At 37.0% G+C, this 22233-nt stretch overlaps 1 protein-coding gene across 3 annotated transcripts in view; it reads left to right on the top strand.

Moving 5' to 3' along the window:
• Tab3 (TGF-beta activated kinase 1 (MAP3K7) binding protein 3) overlaps positions 1–22233 on the top strand; it is a 59857-nt gene that overhangs the window by 27653 nt on the left and 9971 nt on the right. For 2 of the 3 annotated variants that reach the window (XM_048449768.3, XM_048449773.3), the window contains exons 4-8: positions 4454–4648; positions 10968–12423; positions 13429–13589; positions 18504–18597; positions 21308–21391. In XM_048449768.3, the coding sequence (XP_048305725.1) occupies positions 4547–4648; positions 10968–12423; positions 13429–13589; positions 18504–18597; positions 21308–21391 (1897 nt within the window). In that variant the 5' untranslated portion in view covers positions 4454–4546. The remainder of the gene's footprint in view (positions 1–4453; positions 4649–10967; positions 12424–13428; positions 13590–18503; positions 18598–21307; positions 21392–22233) is intronic. The other variant, XM_048449770.3, reaches the window with a different exon arrangement.

The following is a 22233-nucleotide window of genomic DNA, read 5'->3' as shown; positions in this document are numbered from 1 at the left end:
TTGGCTTCCAGACCATTCATTGGTTTGCAACCTCTGATGTGATTATTTTAGGAGGTGAACCAAGGTTCTGGCAAAGATAGAACAGTCTGAGCCATAATGACACCATCCTGCATCTTTGCTGAGCTTGTAAAAGGCTTTAGAAACAAAACACTTAGGTATCCACATCATTTTCTAGACTATGGGGAACTGTGGTTCAGCAGAGCTCTGGGAGAGCTTCCTCTGAGTAGGAGGAGGAATTCTTTGGGGAGAAATCCTAGCAACAGCAGCTTATTCAGTAATAGGACCCATTGTGCCTTGTGGGTCCAGTCCAGTACTCCTGATTTAGGGAGATGTCTAGGCAACCAAAGGAACTCTCTATGATGCCATTGCTAAGCAAATTTTTTGTGCCTCTAATCTTTATCTTGCCATCATAGATTAGGAGTCCCAGTCATGTGTGGTATATACCTATAATCCCAAAACTTGGGAAGTTTAGACAGGGAGACCACTGTAAATCATAAACCATCTTGGGCTAAGGTATGTAATCTGTCTTAAAGGAAAAAAAAGAGGGCTGGAGAGATGACTCAGTGTATGAAGCACTTGCCTCAAAAGTGTGATGATTGATGTTTGGATTTCTAGAACCCACACTAAAGTTGCTTGTAAATCCCAGCACTGGGGAGGCAGAGATGGGATTCCTGGGGCAAGCTAGCTAGTTAGACTTGCTGGAATGGGTGAGTTCTGGATTCAGCAAGAGATCCTGCCAGGAAGTAAAGGGAACACAATTAAGGAAGACATCTGACATCAGATTTAGGCCTCCATACACATGTGTACATGCACACACCACACACATTCACACAAAGTGACAGGAAATAAGAGCCCAGCCCTAGAGTTTTCTGGTTCATGTGACCCTATCTGTTGGCTTAACTTTTTAAAGTATTTTATCACATTTGAATGTTTTATACTACTATGAAATACTAAAAAGTTATCCATATCAGTACTTATGTAAAAGAATATCTAAGCCTGAATGAATAGCAAGCATTATTAGGAATACATGAGATATTGGCTGAGTAAGACACTGATCTATGAGTATAGCAGAATGTTGTTAGGAGTCATTTTATTGCTATTTTCTTTAGTATTTGGCTTTCTCTTAGTCCGGGTCTCAGGTTCCTGGATACCCAGGCAGTGGCAGGCATGGACTCCATTTCATGGAGTGGGCCTTAAATCCAGTCAGATAGTGGTTGTTTACTCCCACAACTTTTGTGCCACTATTGCACTAGTGCATTATGCAGACAGTTCACCAATGAAGAACAAAGACTTTGTGGCTGATTTAGTGTTTACCTTTCTCCTCTGGTAGCATGCAGAATACCTTTTAGTACCGGGAACATTAATCAGTAGGAGTGAAGGCTCTAGGTAGAGACCAGCTCAACTTTTCAGTATTCAGTGACTTATGTAGGTTTTGACTTCAACAATAGTGCCTTACTTTTTATAAATTTGTGGATAGTAACTAATAGCTGTGGCAATAGCCTGGTATTTGGGGGTTTCTTTGGGGCCCTGGAGGCAGAAAGATTATAAGAGTCAGTGGGGATGAAAAACAGCAAGGAAACAGGCCTTCTAGATACAGCAGGGCTGATGCACATATGAACTCACAGAGACTATGAAGCATGCACAGGCAGGTCCAGGAAGCCAGGTGGGGTTCCAGCACTGAGAGGGGACACAAGCCTCCACGCTTAATCAAGAAAGTATCTCCAATTGACAGCCCCGCACAAAGGCAAATTATATTTTCTCCAGTGGGCTCTGACTGGTTACACAAACCACATTTAAGTACAATAGATGGCCAACACAGAAGGAACTCACTGGTATGCTTGGCATTTTGTTGCTCTTGCTGTTTGGTTTTTTATCATAATGCTTTATCTAGGTATTTTTTAACCTTACAGGTCTCTTGATTATATATTAATGGTTTCTGATTTTGTGTTGGGATTACTATATGTGCAAGTGTGTATATGTGTGTGTGATAAACACATCTGTATGTGTTTCTTGTCATTTTTCATTGGCTCTGTTTTCCTTTTTTTCAGTTGCCTGTTTGTTTTCTATTGAGAAAGAGAAAGAAAGTGTTGTAGATTTGGTGGGTGAGGAGGTAGGGAGGAGTTGGGGGAAGGGAAACTATGACCAGAATAAATTGTGTGGGGAAAAAAACTATTTTCAGTAGAAAAAGAAAAAAATGAATAAAATATTAGTAAAAATAAAATAAAAAATAAAGGGTACACGAATAATCACGTAACAAAAGGCATTTTCTCTAGCTCTACACTTTGTTATTATCTGCTAACTAATTTGTACAAGAATTCTTTCCTTTCCTTCCAGCTCTCCACCTCCCCACATACTCAGAACTTTCTAGTTAGATAACAAACCACTGAGAGTTCACTCTTCTTTTCCAGCTAATGACAGAAAGCCAGTCATCTTTGAATATTTATACTGGAATGGTTAAGCATATCTACCAGTGACAGTGTGTAAAATGCAGGCTCTGGATTTGAGTTATGATTTTGCCATATGAGTGTTCTCTGAATTCATTTTCTTATTTGCAAATTGGAGCTAATTATAGTTACCCTTGAGGGCATAGTTGTTAGTAAATGAGAGCTAATAATAGTGATAAATTGAACGGGAAGTTTGTGCTGACAGAGCTCTCTGAACTACATGGATGCAACCTTGGCATATATGCCGTGGCACTCAAAACCAGTTCTGGTTCACTCTCGTCTTTTGTTTTTTCTTTCTTGTAAGTGTACTGGCTTAGTATTGTAAAAACTTCTAAGTATGGTCAGGAAATTTTTGAAAAAGAAATTTTTTGTTACTATGAAATCTTAAGCCTTTGGATGGTTCAGAAGTTCTTGGTTGAAATTTCAGTTAAGTAGTCATGAGTTGTTTTGAATATGGCAGTCCCTCAGTGGTAGGGAAGCTGTTCCACTTATTTCTCATTATTCACTAAAGTATAAACTAGCTGAAGTAATTAAATGCAAAATTTTGAAGCCCATTTATAATAAAGTTCGGAGGATGGCTAGATGGTTCATTATGTAGAGGGATTTGCTCCAGAGCCTGAGGGTTTGATCCCCAGGGCCCATATGGTGAAAGGAGAGAACCATTTCCCTGGAGTTAGCATCTAGAGCCTCTCCACGTGCACTGGGTCACATGTACACACACACACACACACACACACACACACACACACACAGAGAGAGAGAGAGAGAGAGACAGACAGACAGACAGACAGACAGAGAGAGAGAGAGAGAGAGAGAGGATGTGCGCTAGAGAGCTGGCTCAGCAGTCAAGAATACCTATTGCTCTTGTAGAGGACTTAGATCCAGTTTCCAGCACCTACAGAGTAGTTAACAGTCATCTGTAACCCAGTTCTTGGTAGTCTGTTGTCCTCTTCTGACTTTGACAGGCACTTGGCACACATGGTGCACATACATACATACATGCAGGCAAAACATTCAAAATCGTAAAAATGAATCTCAAAAAAATAGAATATTGATATACATGTGACTTAGACTTCTGCCTTAAACTTTTGGCTTCTACATGTTCTATGCATTTGTTTATTTTCAGTTTTCCTTGATGATAAGTGACTGAACACAGCAAGTACATGAAATTTTACAGATTTTAAAATGCTAATGATAAATATAAGAAATGTATTGGTTCATTGACCTTAGATGCCACCATTTGATTTATAAGGCATTTATTTCCGAAGTTACCTTATTATTAGATGCTTAATTTGAGTAGTTCTGGGGAAGATTGAGGGACCATTTGATTTTCCAGACACTACTCACACTGTCTACATCTTTAACGCTTGTTTCATTGACGTCACAACTCTGCGAAAGCCTCAGCAGCCAGGTCTAATGATTCTCCAGCATCAGATTGAAAGCAAAGTTGCTACATTTCTATTTGTCTGCCTAGTTTGTTTCATTTAGATATGAGATTTCATTGATATCAATGTCAAATTAAATCAATCTTTTGTCTTTAGAGTACATGGAGAATGTAAATCATACAAGTATTCTTAGTGGTACTATTGTCAAGTTCTTATTTCTCCATTTCGTTGTTCCAGATGCCAGAGAAATGACTTTGCCTTAGAGAACTGATATTATAGACCTTGGAAAAACAGGAATGATTGTACTAAGTAGAATTTCTCAAGGGTAAATGCCTTGTTGCACAGCAATATAACATGCTGTGTACTTTTAATCCGATTACTGCTTTACTTTTTCCAGAATTAAAGTGAAACAGAAGATTTGGGGTTCTCTGATTTGGATGTCGTCTTTTTTGAACACTAATTTGATTGTTTATATTACATCAAAAGAAATAAAATCAAATTTGTTCATTTTTTAACATTGGGCCTAGGTTTAATTATTTTAATTTTCTTTATTTTAATAAATTAATGATGTCTGAAGAAAGTAAAATATGGAATTAGACTTAACCAAACTTTTATTTCTTTTAGTAGAAAATGACAGAGGTGTTGGAAGATCATTACTTTTGGAAGACCTGTTAATATCCATTTCCTAGGAAAGACTTGACCAACATTTACTCTGGCATGGCGCAAAGCAGTCCACAGCTTGATGTTCAGGTTCTCCATGATCTCCGACAACGTTTTCCTGAAATTCCAGAGGGTGTGGTATCTCAGTGCATGTTACAGGTACATTTCCTGCCAATGATGGTACAGTAATGTTACAGGTTTCCTTGTTGGAGCTGGCATTATGTTGTGGTAGTGCTGTTGACATGGCGGGGTAAATAATTCTGTATTGGGGGGCTGCCTTGTGACTGGTAAGCTCTTTACTATCCTTTCTGAGTTCTACCCATGGTGTAACAGTAGCATCTTTATAGTTTTGGCAATAGAAAATGATTGTATAAATTGCTAAATATTCCATGAGAGGTAAAAATCTCACCCAGTTAAAATTCTCTGGTATTGGGAAGAATAAATAAGTGCATGTAGCTAAAAGAAAAAAAGATTGTCCAGCAAGATGGAGCAGTGAGTAAAGATACTTGCTGCTAAGCCTGATGACATGAGCTTGATCCCTGAGAACCACATGATAAAAAGGAAAGAACCTGTTCCCATCAGTTCCTCTGACCTCTGCTTGCACACTCCCCTCTCCCAATGAATAATTTTTAAATGAATTTCCATTAATCCCTGAATCCTTAGAATTGATATATTTCTTTGGCTTGCTCCTAGAACTCAAGCCCTGGGTTTCATGCATGCTGAATAGCTCTCTACCATAGAACTCTGCTCTTAGTTTCCAGAGTTGCATTTTAAATCCCAAGCTATGTTAACTTCTATAGAAGTTGTTTGTACCTCAAGTCTACTTTAAAACTCTTTAACTTACCCCCTTTCTTCATTTTTTTAAAGTTTATAAGTACTTTATAAATTTAAATGTAAGACCATTTCTTTTGTTCAAGAACATTCCCTTTGTCTTGTTCTCAAAACTGAAATCATTCATTTCTTAGTGACACTCTATGTTTATTGAAGAGACAACGGAAAAAGAGCATTACTGTTGCCTCTATTGTCTTGTATCATCCTTCGTGGTATCTCGGGGTTTTCGATTGAGACATAGCCCTATTTAGTTGAGAGTAGTACATGATACACAGGAGGTATTTATGTTTACACTCCCTACTGCAGTGTGAGAAACACAAATATATGTATAGGGCAAGTTAATTACAAATAGAAACTCAGATAACCCAGGGATTTCTGTTCTTTACAAATCCTTTACTGGGTCTAGGCCTTTGGGTCTAAGGTTATTGTGTAGTAGGTGGTTTATTTTTGCTAAGATATTCCCAGTCTGAATCTTAGCCTTTAGGCCCATTTATGTTTGTGGTTGAGAAAAACTACTTCCCAGTACAGCAAAACCAAACTAGAGTTGAGTCTTCTAGTTGAAACTGTTCTCTAGAATTTACTTTCTTTATCTACCTCAGGACCTATCTTAGGACTACTTCTAGCTCTAACATGTTTGTAATTTATTTGGCTTTGCATTACTTGAATTTTCATGAATAAAATATAAAATTCAGCTCAATAAACACTGTCCTAAATCCTTACTTTTTATTTGGTGATAGCAGAGTGTTGGTGTGAACATTAACCACCTACTGGCTCTAGGAAGTACCTGTGTTAAAGCTCCATGTGATGGTGCATGCCTGGGATCAGGAGGCTGAGGCAGGAGGAGTGCTGTGAATTTTTGGCTAGCTTAGGCTATGTATCAAGACTGTCTCATCCCCCACAACTCCCAAACTATTTGTCTATACAGTGACATACATGAACCTAGTAGTTAGCTTTTGAAACACAGGCCTTATATTCTTTGTGGACTATGTTACCTTAATTTAGATGACTTTTTAGAACTATGATGCTTTATTCCTTTAGTTCTTCAAGATTATTTATATATGTGGGTGCATGTGCAGAGGCCACAAAAGGGCATTGTTTGCCCTATTCTATCACTTTGCACTTTATTACGTTAAGTCAGAGTCTCTACATACATCTAGAACTAATCTGGTGCCATGCCAAACTAAGCTAATGGTCAGCATGCCTCAGCGATCCTCCTTTCTGCTGCTTTTGTCACAGGTGTTACAGGCACACAAATAGCCACACACAGCTTTTTATGTAGGTACTGAGATTCCCAGCTCAAGTCCTGCTTCCACAGCCAGTACTCCTGCTCACTAGGCCATGTAGTTCACCATACATAGCCTTCTTAAATATTCTTACCTGCCACTGAACCAATGGCCCAGGCCTGTAATCCCAGCTATTTGGGAGAATGAAGCAAAATGATTGCAAGTTAGAGTCCAGCCAGGGCAACTTAATGAGACCCTCTTTCAAATATGAAAAAGAAGGCTGGCAGGATAACTCACTGGTAGAACATGTGTAAAAAAAAGCCTAGGTTCAATCTCCACTTCTGCATAAAAATTTATGACCTTTGTGTCCAACTAAACAACATTGGACTCTATTAAATCTTCAACACATTCATTCAATTTTAGTTAAAACACTTAGCAAGTTGAAGATGACATTTGAGTCTACTCTAGTGTTTTTACAGTAGTTCTGTAATGATAACATTTCTATAGTTTGTATTTGTGGTTTTAAATTTTTCTCATATTTTTACTTTAGGCATGCCTGTGAATATATTGACAGTCTTAACTTTTTGTTGTTTGAATTAGGATCCTTTTTGCAAAATTACTATTAGGCTCACAGATACGTTATATAAAGCATAAAGTTTCATGGATATTCATAAAAATACCAAATACTATGTTCACAGAAATACAGATATGTTCTCCCCTAATCTCAGACATTTGATAAATTTTGAGATAATTTATTTTTCATATATTTTTCTTTTCCACTATCTGTCACTGACACATTCTGTTGGCAGTCAACTGAATTCTTTAACTCCTGATTTGCTTTTTTATTTTTTAATTATTCTTATTTTATGTTTATGAGTATTTTTATACATGTGTGTCTGAACCATGTGCATGCCTGTGCCCAAGGAGAGCAGAAGAGGGCATCAGATCCTTGGGACAAGAGTTAGATGGTTGGGAGCCACCATGTGAATTCTGATAACTGAACCCAGTTCCTCTGGAAGAGCAGCCAGTGCCCTTAACTGCTAAGCCATTTCTCCAGCCACTCCATATTTTTTCTTTTTTTTTTATTAATTTTTAGAATTTATTTTGCTTACCAACCAGTTTCTCCTCTCTCCTCCCTTTCCATTCCCTCCCCCCACCCTCCATCTACCCCCTCTCTATCCACTCCTCCATTCAGAAAGAGGCAGGCCTCCCATGGGAGTCAACAAGGCATGGCATATTCAGTTGAGGCAGGATCAAGCTCAGCCCCCCTGCACGAAGGCAGGGCAAGGCATCCCAGCGTGGGAAAGAGGTTCCAAAAAGCCAGCACATGCGCCTGGGACAGGTCTTGATCCCACTTCTATGGGCCCCACAAACAGATCAAGCTACACAACTGTCAACCACATGCAGAGGGCCTAGGTCAGTTCCACTCCCCAACTGTGGGTCCAGAGTCCGTGAGCTTTCACTAGCTAGTCAGCTAGTCTACTCTCTGTGTGTCTTCCCATCATGATTTTGACACCCCCTGCCCACTTGCTCATATAATTCCTCCTCCTCTGACTGGACTCCCGGAGCTCAACCCAGTGCTTGGATCTCTGCATTTGCTTCAATCAGTTAGTAGATGAAGGATTTCTAATGACAATTAGGGTAGTAGTCAATCTGATTACAGGGGAAGACCAGTTTAGGCTCACTCTCTACTATTGCTAGGAGTCATAGCTGGGGTCAGCCTTGTTGACTCCTGGGAATTTCCCTAGTTCCAGGTTTCTCTAACCCCAAAATGACCCCTCTGTCAAGATCATTACTCTTCCCCCTCTGTCCCACTCCCAACTCAGCCAACCTGGTCCTTCATATTCCCACCTTTCTGTTCCCTCCCTTGTACCCCTTCCCTGCCCCCACTTTATTCAGGAGATCTCATCTATTTCCCCTTTGCAGGGAAAACGATGGGTCCCTCTTAGGGTCCTCCTTGTTACCCGGCTTCTCTGGGGCAGTGGATTGTAGGCTGGTTTTCCTTTGCTTTACATCTAATATTCACTTATGAGTGAGTACATACTATGTTTGTCTTTCTGGCTCTGGGTACCTCACTCAGGATGATATTTTTCTAGTTCTGTCCATTTCCCTGCAAATTTCATGATGTCTTTGGTTTTCACAGCTAATACTCCATTGTGTAAATGTACCATATTTTCTTTATGCATCCTTTGGTTGAGGGGCATCTAGGTTATTTCCAGGTTCTGGCTATTATGAATAACTCTGTTATGAACATAGTTGAGCAAGTGTCCTTGTGGTATGATTGCGCTTCCTTTGGGTATATGCCCAAGATTGATATTGCTAGGTCTTGAGGTAGATTGATTCCCAATTTTCTGAGAAACCATCATACTGATTTCCAAAGTGACTGTACAAGTTTGTATCCCCACCAGCAATGGAGGAGTGTTGCCCTTGCTCCGCATCCTCTCCAGTATAAGCTATCGTCAATGTTTCTGATCTTAGCCATTCTGACAGGTATAAGATGGTATCTCAGAGTTGTTTTGATTTGCATTTTTCTGATAGATGTTGAACAGTTCTTTAAGTGTTTCTCAGCCATTTGAGATTCTTTGGTTGAGAATTCTCTGTTTAAATCTGTACCCCGTTTTTTAATTGGAGTATTTGGTATTTTGATGTCTAGTTTCTTGAGTTATTTTATACTTTGGAGATCAGCCCTCTGTCAGATGTGGGGTTGGTGAAGATCTTCTCCTATTCTGTAGGCTGCCATTTTGTCTAATTGACAGTGTCCTTTGTCTTACAGAGATTTTCAGTTTCAGGAGGTCCCATTAATTAATGCTTGATCTCAGTGTGTATGAAACTGGTGTTATTCAGGAAGTGGTCTCCTGTGCCAATGTGTTCAAGGCTACTTTTCACATTCTTTTCTATCAGTTTCAGTGTAACTGAATTTATGTTAAGGTCTTTCATCCACTTGGACTTGAGTTTTCAGATAAGGCTTTAATAGGTAGTTTCTCACTCTTGCTCAGCATGATTTTCAGGCAGGACAAGAAAATTTTGCAGTCTGAGTATTCCTTCAGTTAGTCCTTCTTTCTGTAGTACTTTTCAAGCACTTTCTATAAGGAAAATAAAATTACCTATGTTTTTTTCCATGAATCAAATTCTTTAAATTTCTAAGATTTCATTTTTGCAAATGTTTGCTTGACCGTGAGTTTGGTGTTTTTATTAACTTCTTAAGACTCCAACTAAGTAATATCTTTTGCTCACACATCCTTTCCTTTGAAGTTACTATGTAGAAAGAGCACTGAGACTTGAGATCAGGGACCTAGAAGTGGCTGTACAGTTAACCAGTTCATTGCCTTTTATGACACCATGCCAATTCCTAGTCTTCTTTTTCTGCATCTGGAATGTTAGTGGGTCTGTAGATGAACTCTAAATGTATCTTAACAATACCATCATTGCAGTGCATGTCCTATGGTAGACTTAATGGTTTATTTGATTCTCTTCAGTGAAGTATTTCCTTTCATTTTATGTAAAATGAAAATGTAAAATTATGTATAATAACATATATGTTTGAGTTACAGAGAAAGTCATGTTTATTAAGAAATTTATTAATTATTTCAAAGATGGCAAATAATGTGTTTTATTCTAATAAAATAGTTGAGAGTTCTGTATTTTAGTGGAAACTGCTTTATAATATCTTTTAAAATGTTTGAAGTAAACATGGAACTTCTAAAGGACAGTTATTATATGTGCATAACTAAAAAGCTACCCCAAGTATATTAAATTGCTATTTAACTGGCACAAACTTGATAGAGTGAATTTCATTAATGTAATCTGGATATGGTTGTTAAATTCTCATTAATTCTGGCTAAATCATGACAGCATGGGTCAAACTATGGAATTTTGCTTGTTGCTCATTTTACTTATTTTGCTTAAATCTGTCCTAATGATACAGGTTAAAGGTATTCGGGATAAACTTGGATAAAAGAAAAGTAAAGGCTGTGACACTTTTATTGTTGAAAGTCTTCAGGAATATTACTTTTTCCTTTTGTGGTTCTGGTGCTTTTTGAAAACTAAAGGATGGTTATTTTCATTTTTATCAGGTTAAACTTAATGATGGATGTTACAGCAATTGTGATGAACCCGAGAGTAGCACATTTTAAGTTGCTGAGCTGCAACAAGTATAAAATGAGTCCTGCATTTGGAATGAGAAAACTTGGGGTTGAGTCACAATGTTCATTAGTAGGTGCTTTACATTTCTGTAGTAGTAGTGGTAGTACTAGTAATGTGAGCAAAATGCTTATAATTTGAATTGTTTAAGATTCCTTGTATAGGACAGATGACTGTAATGATTTTTATGATTAAAATGCTCCTCTTGGCTTAGATTAAGTACTTGTGTAACTGACTTCCACTGTTGATTGTGCCCGTGTTGTTTGTACCATTTTCTCCCTTAGAATAACAACAATCTCGAAGCCTGTTGCCGAGCCCTTTCCCAGGAGAGCAGCAAATACTTGTATATGGAATACCATAGTCCAGAAGACAATAGGATGAATAGAAATCGCCTTTTGCATATTAACCTGGGTATCCATTCTCCTAGTAGCTACCACCCAGGAGATGGAGCTCACCTTAATGGTGGTCGAACACTGGTACATAGCTCAAGTGATGGACATATTGATCCTCAGCATACAGCAGGTAAACAGCTGATATGTTTAGTTCAGGAACCGCACTCAGCTCCAGCTGTTGTGGCTGCTACTCCCAACTATAATCCATTTTTTATGAATGAACAGAACAGAAGTGCAGCTACTCCTCCTTCACAGCCACCTCAGCAGCCATCTTCCATGCAAACAGGAATGAATCCATCTGCTATGCAAGGGCCTTCACCACCGCCACCTCCGTCCTACATGCACATACCTCGGTATAGTACAAATCCAATTACTGTTACAGTGTCCCAAAACCTCCCTTCTGGACAGACTGTACCAAGAGCTTTACAGATTCTTCCGCAAATTCCAAGCAATCCCTATGGATCTCCTGGTTCTATTTATATTAGACAGACATCTCAGAGTTCATCAGGAAGACAGACTCCTCAGAATGCTCCGTGGCAGTCCTCAACACAAGGCCCAGTGCCTCATTACAACCAACGTCCTTTACCTGTTTATCCACATCAGCAGAACTATCAACCTTCTCAGTATTCTCCCAAGCAACAGCAGATTCCTCAGTCAGCTTACCACTCACCACCCCCTTCTCAGTGTCCTTCCCCCTTTAGTTCTCCACAGCATCAAGTACAACCCTCCCAGCTGGGTCATCCAAGCTCCCATGTGTTTATGCCTCCTAGTCCTTCAACTACTCCACCTCACCTCTATCAGCAAGGACCTCCTAGTTATCAGAAACAGGGGAGTCACTCAGTAGCCTATCTCCCTTACCCAGCATCTAGCTTACCCAAAGGTTCCATGAAGAAGATAGAAATTACAGTTGAACCTTCTCAAAGACCTGGGACAGCAATAACTAGGAGTCCTTCACCCATCAGTAATCAACCATCTCCAAGGAACCAGCACTCACTGTATACAGCTACCACACCACCTTCAAGTTCCCCATCAAGAGGGATGTCTAGTCAACCAAAACCTCCATTTAGTGTTAACCCTGTGTATATTACGTATACACAGCCAACTGGACCTTCATGTGCTCCATCACCATCTCCTCGGGTGATGCCAAACCCAACTACAGTTTTTAAAATTACTGTAGGCCGAGCAACAACTGAAAACCTTTTAAATTTAGTGGACCAAGAAGAACGCTCTGCAGCACCAGAACCTATTCAGCCCATTTCAGTGATACCAGGCTCTGGGGGAGAAAAGGGAACCCACAAGTATCAGCGGAGTTCTAGTTCTGGATCAGATGACTATGCCTATACACAAGGTAAACTTTAGATTGGTGAAATTTACTATTTATAGTCAACATGTGGTTTCTGATTGAAAATAAAACAATATTGGCTAGTTACTTTCAATTAAATGCTTAGTATACATTAAATGTTGAGTAGTAGCACTACCTGGAGTAAACTTGCTGTTTCAGAGTCGTCTATTGGCTGTTTTTAAATAAGAAACTGCGAGTATGATCATGGTAACCTTGTAAACTAATGAGACTTTATTGGGGGATATCATTCATTGGGAAAAAATATAAACAAATACAATGAATATTGTGAAAAATATACATACAACTTGGACTCTGGTTTATCAAATCAAAGAAGTTGAGTTTTCTAAACAGGGCTGGAAGGGCAGGCATAATAATATTTTTAAGTGTTATTATAAGAAGTAGAATTAATGAAGAAAATTCATATTGTCTAGGGAAATTGAAGTTTAAAAAAACCTATTTAGAGTCTTTCAGATTATATCAGAATATATGAGAGTTTAGCATTCTTTCAATATTTGAGAAGGGAATTTATTGTAATTGTGATTCAGAATGCCTGGTGGTAAGCCTTGTATCTGTGTGTGTCTGAGAGAGAACACACATGCGTGTATGTGCAAATCTGCTGTGTGGAGATCAGAGAGTCATTCAATCAGTTCTCTCCTGCCACTTTGTGGAATCTGGAGATGAGACTCAGGCCTGCAGGAAAGTATGTTTACCTGCTTAGCCATTTCACTGGTCCTTAAGCATTTTAACATACATACAAGTATAGATTAAGAGGCTCTCAGGAAAATGAAATTTGACAGAGCAAGAGGTATGAACAGATGATGCCATTTTTGGGTGGTTGCTTAGAGCTAAATTAAAGCAAAAATGGTTATAGCACGGTGTTACTAAGACCTTAAGAGTAAAGGCTGATGCCCAGATCAGATGAGTCTTCTGTCCATTAACAGTATATTTAGAAATTCTCCTGTTGTTTGTTTGACTTTATTTTGTGCAATGACTTTATCTGTAATGCTATAGCCTTGCTGTTACATCAGCGAGCAAGGATGGAGAGGTTAGCAAAGCAATTGAAACTTGAAAAAGAGGAGCTAGAGCGGTTGAAGTCTGAAGTTAACAGTATGGAGCATGACCTGATGCAGAGACGGCTCAGAAGGGTCAGTTGTACCACTGCAATCCCTACGGTAAGTGATCTGTTACACCATATCATGATAGGAAGGATATGGACATTCTCTGTCCAAATCATTTGTTTTTCTTTCAAGTTCTAATCCTGCCTGATTTTTTTTTTAAAAAAGGACAACAACAACAAAAATGAATGAATGCAAGAGATTTGCACCTATTAATTCTTGTCAGAAAATGCTTTTTCACACTTGTTATTGCTCATGATTATTTTCAAAGACTGACAGTTATAATTAGAGTATAGATTTATTGCAAGAGTATATGATAACAAAAGGCTTCATAAATTACTCTTTCAAGCATAGACTGTATATTTTTCTAAGTGTTTCAAGTGAGTTTATATAAGTTAAATACTAATTTCGAAATTTTGACAATATTGGTGATAGAATACTTTAAGGCAGAATAGTTTCATTCTGTGTAACTATGTAAATGTTCAGTGTGCTTAAGGAAATTAGTAAAGAGTTATATTTTTAACTTGTTGCTTAATGTATTTGAATTTTGATGTTACATAACTTTGAAAATTATGAAATTTATCTCCTCTGTCATGTCACCTTTTCTGTGATTCAGTTGATCTTTTCACCATTCAATATTCATGTATTCTGTATATGTTTATGAATATGATACTATGTTAGATGCTTAGTACTTAATCTGTGAGTGAAAAGTAGGCTTCAGTGATAATTGCTGTATTTGCTCATAGATAACGAAGGCAATTGCACTTTAATTGGTTTGTGAATAAAATCGGTGTACATCTCCACTTTCATGCATCATCCTGGAATGATCTTCCAAATTTTCATGTGTGTAAATCCTTACTAAGGGTATTCATTTTCTTCCCATGTCTAAACCTGGGCTGATCTGGCTCTTGAGCGTATATGTGAGGCTCTTTGTCCTCAGTAAGGAAGGCAGGCTACAGCTGCTTTCTTGGAGAGTTTGCCCTACGCTGTATAGGCAGAGAGGAAAGGGGAAGTTATTCTTGATGGGAAAAGAATATAAGGTCCTTAAGGCTTGAAGCCGAGACAATCTTACTTTCAAGGCACAGTAAGTCAAGTTTCCTTGTTTAGGCCTGAAATTTCTAATGAGTTTACAGATAAAGGTGAGTAGAGTGGAGACCTTTAACACTGCGGTGGTCAAGGGGCTTGAACTTTATTCTGCTGTTAAGAGGGAACTAGTAGAAGCTTTTTGAGGAAGAAGGTTCTTGAGAAAGAGGCATACCCAATAAATTAATGGCTTTTTCTATTCACAACATTCCTCAGTTTAGAATGTTAGAAGGGAGAGCGTTGTCACAAAGCAATAGAAGCCTTACAAAGCTAACTACAAGGGTGATGTTAAAGGAATCAAGTGTCATTCTGATTTCCTTTATATGAAATCTTCATTGACTCATCTGTTGAGAGAAGCTAACAAAGGGTAGTTGGACACCTTTTAATCATGTAGGGATCTGTAGAATAGTTATCTTTTTGTCAGAGCATTGCTTTGAAACACCAAGCACATTATAGCTCCGGTTAAATAAGCAGTGTTTTTAGTTGGAAGTAGAAAATTGTTTGGTGTGGCTTTAATTATTGCTTCAAATAAAACACCCACATTTTATATTGGATTTTTTATTGATACGTCTTTTTTTTTTCAGAAAAGAAAAATGGTAGACCCTGTCTGAGCTGTAGTTTATGGTTAATTTAAAACTTAAAAATGAAATGGGCAAAATAGTTGAATAAATCAAGTGTAGCCATCCTTCACCAACAGAAATTCGAGTTCATTTGAGTGCCTTGTATTTTGTCAGCACACTTTAGAGTAAGTTGGAGGACAGTAGGGCTTGGCTGAGAGGTAGTTCCTGTGTGCATGAAGGTTAAGACAGCAAGTGGGTTTTGAAGGTAAGCTTGACTATTCCGCTGCTTGTGTCAGTCACATATCTCTACAATACCTATAGTAGAATACCCATGTTATGATGTTTAAATAGCTCTGGATAAAGGATGTTATGTTCAGCAGTTTATACAATGTCCAACAGATAGCAAGTGTCTTTATAAACTAGCTTGGAAACAAAAATGCTGAAAATTTTTGCTTGAAATAGATACACAGATTTGAAGCATTTCATAAAATTAATTTTCTTTTAAGATACCAATAAGGTACAGTTGGTGGAAAAAAGAACCAAGAAACAAATCATTTAGTCAGAATTTCCAGGTAGTTCATTGAGTCTCATTTGAAGTAATATCCATATAGGATTGGGAATCAGAGTACCTCTGACACTGTCTATATTGATTTCTCGTTAAAGGGAGTTATTATAAGTATGTTATGATATTGTCCACATAAGGAGACAATGTATGTAGTGTGTGCTGTGGATGTTGTTAAGTACTCAGCAAGTAGCTGTCTTTATGAACATCACACTCGTGTGTACAAATACCAGAGATCTGACACTTTTTACTAATATGCACACATTGTTAGTTTCAGGTTTTCAAACAACTTCTTACCAAGTTGTACATTAAAAATAGGAGAAAAATGCTTAGTTAATGAAACTAGGATGTGCATTTCTGACCAGCAATATATATACTTGCAGAAATTTTGAGGAGCAATGAAATAATGTTTTTCAAATGATAGCAAAAGTGTACTGATGGTGTTCTTTTTCTTTAGCTTGCTGTTTATCACATTTTATTAAATGGTTCATAAGAGATATGCATGTGAGAAAGAAATATTAACCTTTTGCTAATAATATTCCTAGAGGAGTCAGAGTTTTAAATTTTACATTGAAAGAGAAATAAGATTTTAATATAGAGAGAGCAGCTGGTTGTCCCCTCCCCAAGTCAGATTCATCCTATTCTAATTGAATTTTGGGATTACCCCACTGATTTGTGTCCTGATTATATAATTGAGGCCAAGGAACCAAAACCCTTCAGTGTTTTTCAATATTGGTGTCTATGAGACTAGATTTTAAAGTTCCAAATAGTTGGCTTATGAGATTTCTACTACCTTTTCAGAAGAGCGTAGAATCTTTTGTTTGGAAATGTCAACTACAAACATTATTTTTGAGACCATATAAGTCTAAATTACTATAATTTATAGTGAATCTGAATCTTCCAGGGAAACACAGTGTGCTTTTGATAAATGACCCTTCTCAGAAACAGCATTCATCTCCCCCTGTTTAATCAGACACTGTGAGAAGAATAGGTAAACCCTAAGTTGAATGAATTCAAGTGGTTCATCTCTCTTAGAATGATAAAAATGATTTTGGTTAAAAGCAAATGTGTAGTAGCCTTTTGATTATAATGTGTGTTATTAATACTTCCATGCTATATTTACAAAGCACTCAGGGCCACTATGGCTAAAAGTCATTTCTTCCTATTGGAAAGCATATAGGAAGGATAAGCCTAAGGTACTGAGCTCACAAAGTAGGGGTTTACTTATGTGTTCCTAGGAGGATGAAATTACCCTTATTAATGATCAGGTGTGTGCTTTACACTATTTTAGTACTATTCAGTGTAAGAATTTTATGCCGTAACATCACACACTTCATCCAATTGAATGAAAAGAAAAGAACAATACAAATTAAATGTTTCCAGGTTATTTTTGTTGTTGAATCTCCAGCATTCTGAGGGCTTGGAAATTTTTTTAAAGTTAACAATGCAGTTTTATATTTATTCTTCAAAATATTTGAGACTAAATAACGGTAGTCATGAGGTCATGAGATAAGTGGGCACAAAACATATAAAATTAACAGTCATTAAATGCTGTTAAATGAATAGGTTATGTACAGACAATATCCAGAAATTGCTCTTAAGCCTTTTTACATCACTGCATTGAACTTTTGGTCCCTGCCAGTTTCTAGGCATGCCTGCTTACTCTATTGCAATATTCCACCAGCATACAGTATTCTTTCTGCTCTTTTTTTGTGCACTATTAACCTGTTTAGTCTTTGGAACAATACACATTTTTAACAATAAATCTCTCTCTCTCTGTGTGTGTTAGTAGATAGTTTACCATTCGACTTTATGCAATTGAAATTACCCTAGTGATTGAGCTAATATCTGGGCTGTGTGGAAAAAACTTCACTATCCATGCAACTGGAATCCAAACACAGAAATTGTAAAGAAATTAAGAATGGTATGGGAATTGAAGGCTTATTAAAAAAAGATTTATGTTTCAGTGACTGAAAGACCGTAGGGGGTAGAATGGACTGGACAGGCTAAAGTAGAAGAAACAGAGGAGTTTATTGGTACCTGGTATTTCTCTATGTTAAAGTGCTTCTCTTGATCTAGAAAAAAAATATTTCTATACACACACGTATATGTGGTGTGTGTCTCTCTCTGTGTGTGTGTGTGTGTGAGTGTGAGTGAGAGTGTGTGTGTGTGTGTGTGAGAGAGAGAGAGAGAGAGAGAGAGAGAGAGAGAGAGAGATTTGTATAAGTCCTTGCTCTACCAGTTACTAGCATTATACATTTGGGAAACTTAACCTCTCTGTTCTGTTTTATCATTAGTAATTTCATGTAATGTAACACTATCTACCTCAAAACTCCTTTTAGCAGAAGGAATGAGAAAATTCTGTAAACCACGTACCTGAACCTATGAAAGAACTAATTTTTATCAGGTTAGACAAGACTTAAAATCATGAACATAGCCAATTTTAAAGGTTGTTTGTTGCACTTTCCCTTACTACAAAAACATAAACAAGTATTTGCTGTGCTCTAGTGTTACAGTGCTTGTAGCTTGTGTGATAGAACATAGCTTAGTGTGGACCTGGCCACTGCGCAGTTTTTGGTAATATGTGGCCATGTTGATGTCCTCAGTATACCTTTTACTTAAAACATAAATAGATATGCTCTTTTATAGGCAAGGCCGTATTCTCGGTAATACCCAATCAGATTAATTAACATGAAACACAGTTCTTAAATGTTGGGCTTGATAATGACTTTCCCACAATTGCTATTTTGGGTGCTTTCTTACTAGCCTGAGGAAATGACAAGATTGAGAAGCATGAACAGACAACTCCAGATAAATGTTGACTGTACACTGAAAGAAGTTGACCTCCTTCAATCTAGAGGTATAGACTTGATTATTTGGTACACCATAAGTCATAGTACGGTATTTTAATCTGCTTAAATGGCAATAGTTTTGGTTTCATAGATTTAGGGACAGTTTTTATCCATTATAAGAATGCCTTTAAAGAGATTCCCCCACTCCATGGGTCAGGGTCAGTAAAAGAGTAATATTACTTTGGCAGCTTCATATATTTGCTTTGTTTTATACCGTTACATTGCATTTATCCTTTTAGTCATTTAACATGAGTATTGCATAAATTGATGGGTATTATTTCCAAGACATAGTTTATATTATGTGATAGTCATAGTCTTCCAAAATATTGTGACAGAAAAGAGAGCGCCAAGTAGAATACCTGAGTTCTTGGTTTTAAAAGAAATTCTCTGTTACAGTAGAAGCTCTCTTATTTTTCAGTTAGCCAGATTAGAGAAGGACTTTCTTTCCCGCACACTGCCTGTCCCGCTAATTCCATGTACTGCTTTTACTAGTGAGCTATACTCATGCAGTTAAAACGAATGTTTTAATAATGAATAACTAACAGGAATTCTTAGAATGCTGCTCTTTTAAAAATTGTCTTTGGCTTTTGTATAGAGTCAAACATAAAATTATAGGAACCATGAATTAGATTTGAATGAAAACAAGTGAAAAGGGGAGGAATTTCTAAGGAAGTGTTGTTAGTATATCATGTGCTGCATTCTGAAGAACTCAAAACACAAAATTATAAATCAAAGTTTAGCAAATTAGGGCAATACTGCCTGTTTTTATAAATAGAAGTTTTAGTAAAACAAACGTGCTCATTTGTTTACCTAGTGTCTATGGTTCCCTTTGTGTTTCAGGACAGAGTTGAATACTTGTAACACATTGTATTGCAAGTCTGCAAAATCTAAGTTACTCTCAGGATTTTGACAGGAACTTTGTGGACACTTGGCTTTAGGTTATCATAAACATGGTTTATGTACGAAGTAGTCCTTGTTCAGCACTAAAATACTGCTGTATTGAGGATGTGGTGCAGTGATAGGTTTGCACAGCATATACAGTCCATGGGGATTTTAATCCTCAACACTTCCATAAGAACAGTAGAAGAAAACCCTGCTATGTTTATGTTACACCAAAGGTGATATACAGTCCATGGGGATTTTAATCCTCAACACTTCCATAAGAACAGTAGAAGAAAACCCTGCTATGTTTATGTTACACCAAAGGTGATATGTAATTTTTCTTAACAATTGTTTGCTTGAAACGGCCTTCTCCCAAACTTTAATATTCTTAATTATGGCAGCTAAGAGAGCTTCTACAGTTCTTTAAGAATAGTATATAATATAGTGTCAAACAGTTGAACTAAAGATATGAAGCTATGTGATCATAGAATTTGAGCTATCAAACCTGGTTCTCAAAAAACTCGTTACTCTATGTAGTCTACTAGCTTTAAGTAGTGAAAAAAATCACTATGCATAATATGTAGGGTATATCAACGATTACTTTTATGTGATTACATCAACCTTTTTTTTTTACTGATGTAAAAAATGAAAGTCACTGGAGCAAAATGAAAGTCAGTAACATTAGATCATTTGCTTAAGATGCTTATAGTAGTCTTTCTGTGAACTGCATAGTAGAACATCAGCTGTAACTTAAGTGATTGAAGAAATCATGTGCAGCAGTTAATATGTCAAGTAGCAGTGTGGCTTTCATGAGCTATAGGTATTTTAAAAATTCTCCTTAAAGTAGTAGCCTGTTCAACTGAATGAAACTTTGGTTAATAGGACCTATTGAGTTTTTTGTTTGTTTTTTATTCGTTTGTTTTCGGGAAGGAGCTATGGTTTTGGTATGTATTGACCAAATGAGATCTTTTGTTGTACTTAAGATTTAGAAATGCTTAAGGGGTCCAAATATGGTATACTTTCTTCTAAATTGTTTCTGGCAGTGGGGAGGTGCGTTTTCAAGTAGATGCAAAGAAATCATTGCATGATTTGATGAAAAACAGCTTAATATTTGATTGTAGTAAGGACATTTTTCACTAGGAGAAAAAAATCAATCCTCAAAACCAGGAGCCTCAATGCAGTACATCATCCTGTGTATGTAAGCTCAGGTGGATTTGGGTATAGTGGGCAGAGTACGGGACTGAAAGTGGGAACAGAACTGGCACCTAATGCAATCTGATCTTGAAGGAGTCCCAGTAGGGTAGTCACTGATAAAGAGAAATTAAGCCACTGAGTAACTTTTTTTTTTCTGCAAAACCCAGCAAATCTCAGGGCTTGTTTATTCTGAAATTTGCACGATATCATCATTAATAAGCCCACAGGATTATGTAACATGCTTTTGGCTTATTCCTTAGATAACTATATGATAAATTATGAAAATAAGTGTCAAACCTTCTTTGAATTTTTTTCATAAGACCAAACAGGTCCACCATTCTTTTTTTCTTTTTACTTTACCCTCTTCAAATGTTCCATGGACAGAATTCTGCTTCTTAAGGGTGCTAGCCTTATAAAAAATACTCCTTTAGGTAATACATTATAGACATACATTGTTTCACTGATCTGCTTGGCTGTTTTTTCACAACCATAAAGAAAAGAGGATAGGATAGTATAATGACATTTGAAACACTGGAAAACATATTCTCTTCCCACATGTTTCGTTAATGTATTTTCTTATAGAAAGATCAAATAACCAAAGAACAACTCCTAAATACCTGGGTTTTGTTCTTTTCTTTGTAGGAAACTTTGATCCAAAAGCCATGAATAATTTTTATGACCACATAGAACCTGGCCCAGTAGTACCACCAAAGCCATCTAAAAAAGGTGAGTAGGTTCATAACATCAATATTATAGAAGTAAATACACTTCTGAAGAACTTTCTATTCAAGCTATTCATTAGACTGTTTCTCATAAAAGGTGTTATCCACAGTAATGTGACAAAAATGAAATAGTCCCCAAACTTTAATTTTTTACAAAACATTAAAATTGTTAGTTCTGTTGTAAGGCATAGTGATGATTTCTTTATCATCATAATACTATATCCTGAAAGAAAATTCTTCTGCAACAGTGAGGATCTTGAAAATGTTTTCAGTAGACTTTGTACATAAGAATTCTTTGCTGCTTGATAAGCAGAAGGTAAGCATAACTAATAGGGACATGAGTATTTTCTCATCAAGAACAAAACCAGTCCTAAGTATTTTCAATATCATCTAACAAGTGATTGAATGTAGATTTGATCACTCATTTTCTACCCTATTCTTACAAACCGTATTATTTTATAAGGCTCAATATACAACTGATACTCAAAATTCATATTTTAATCCTTTTGCATTAAGCAATTCAAGACAGTTTGATTATGAAGACATTGAATAGTAGGGTGCATAAATCTAGTTCTTTTATGGATTGCAGCTTAGGAGCTGATCTCTTTATTGTTTACTACTATTGTGGATATTTTACCTGATCTACTTTTGAAATAATGTAGTGATATCTAAAAATGGTTGAAAACAAATACTAGTGAATGACTGCCAAATACTAAATTTGTCACAGTAGCAACATTATATTTAGTCTCAAGTTAAAAGCCTTGGGTTATGTATCATTGGTTACTTTAACCTTTTGGGTTCACAAAATATACCTCATTAAACTTAATCAGTACCTTATACAGTGTT

The sequence above is a fragment of the Myodes glareolus genome, chromosome X (genome assembly GCF_982192425.1).
Source record: "Myodes glareolus chromosome X, mMyoGla1.1, whole genome shotgun sequence".
In the NCBI taxonomy this organism is placed as follows: Eukaryota; Metazoa; Chordata; class Mammalia; order Rodentia; family Cricetidae; genus Myodes; species Myodes glareolus.
Note: the sequence above shows the minus strand (reverse complement) of the source record. Positions and strands in the feature narration are given on the sequence as shown.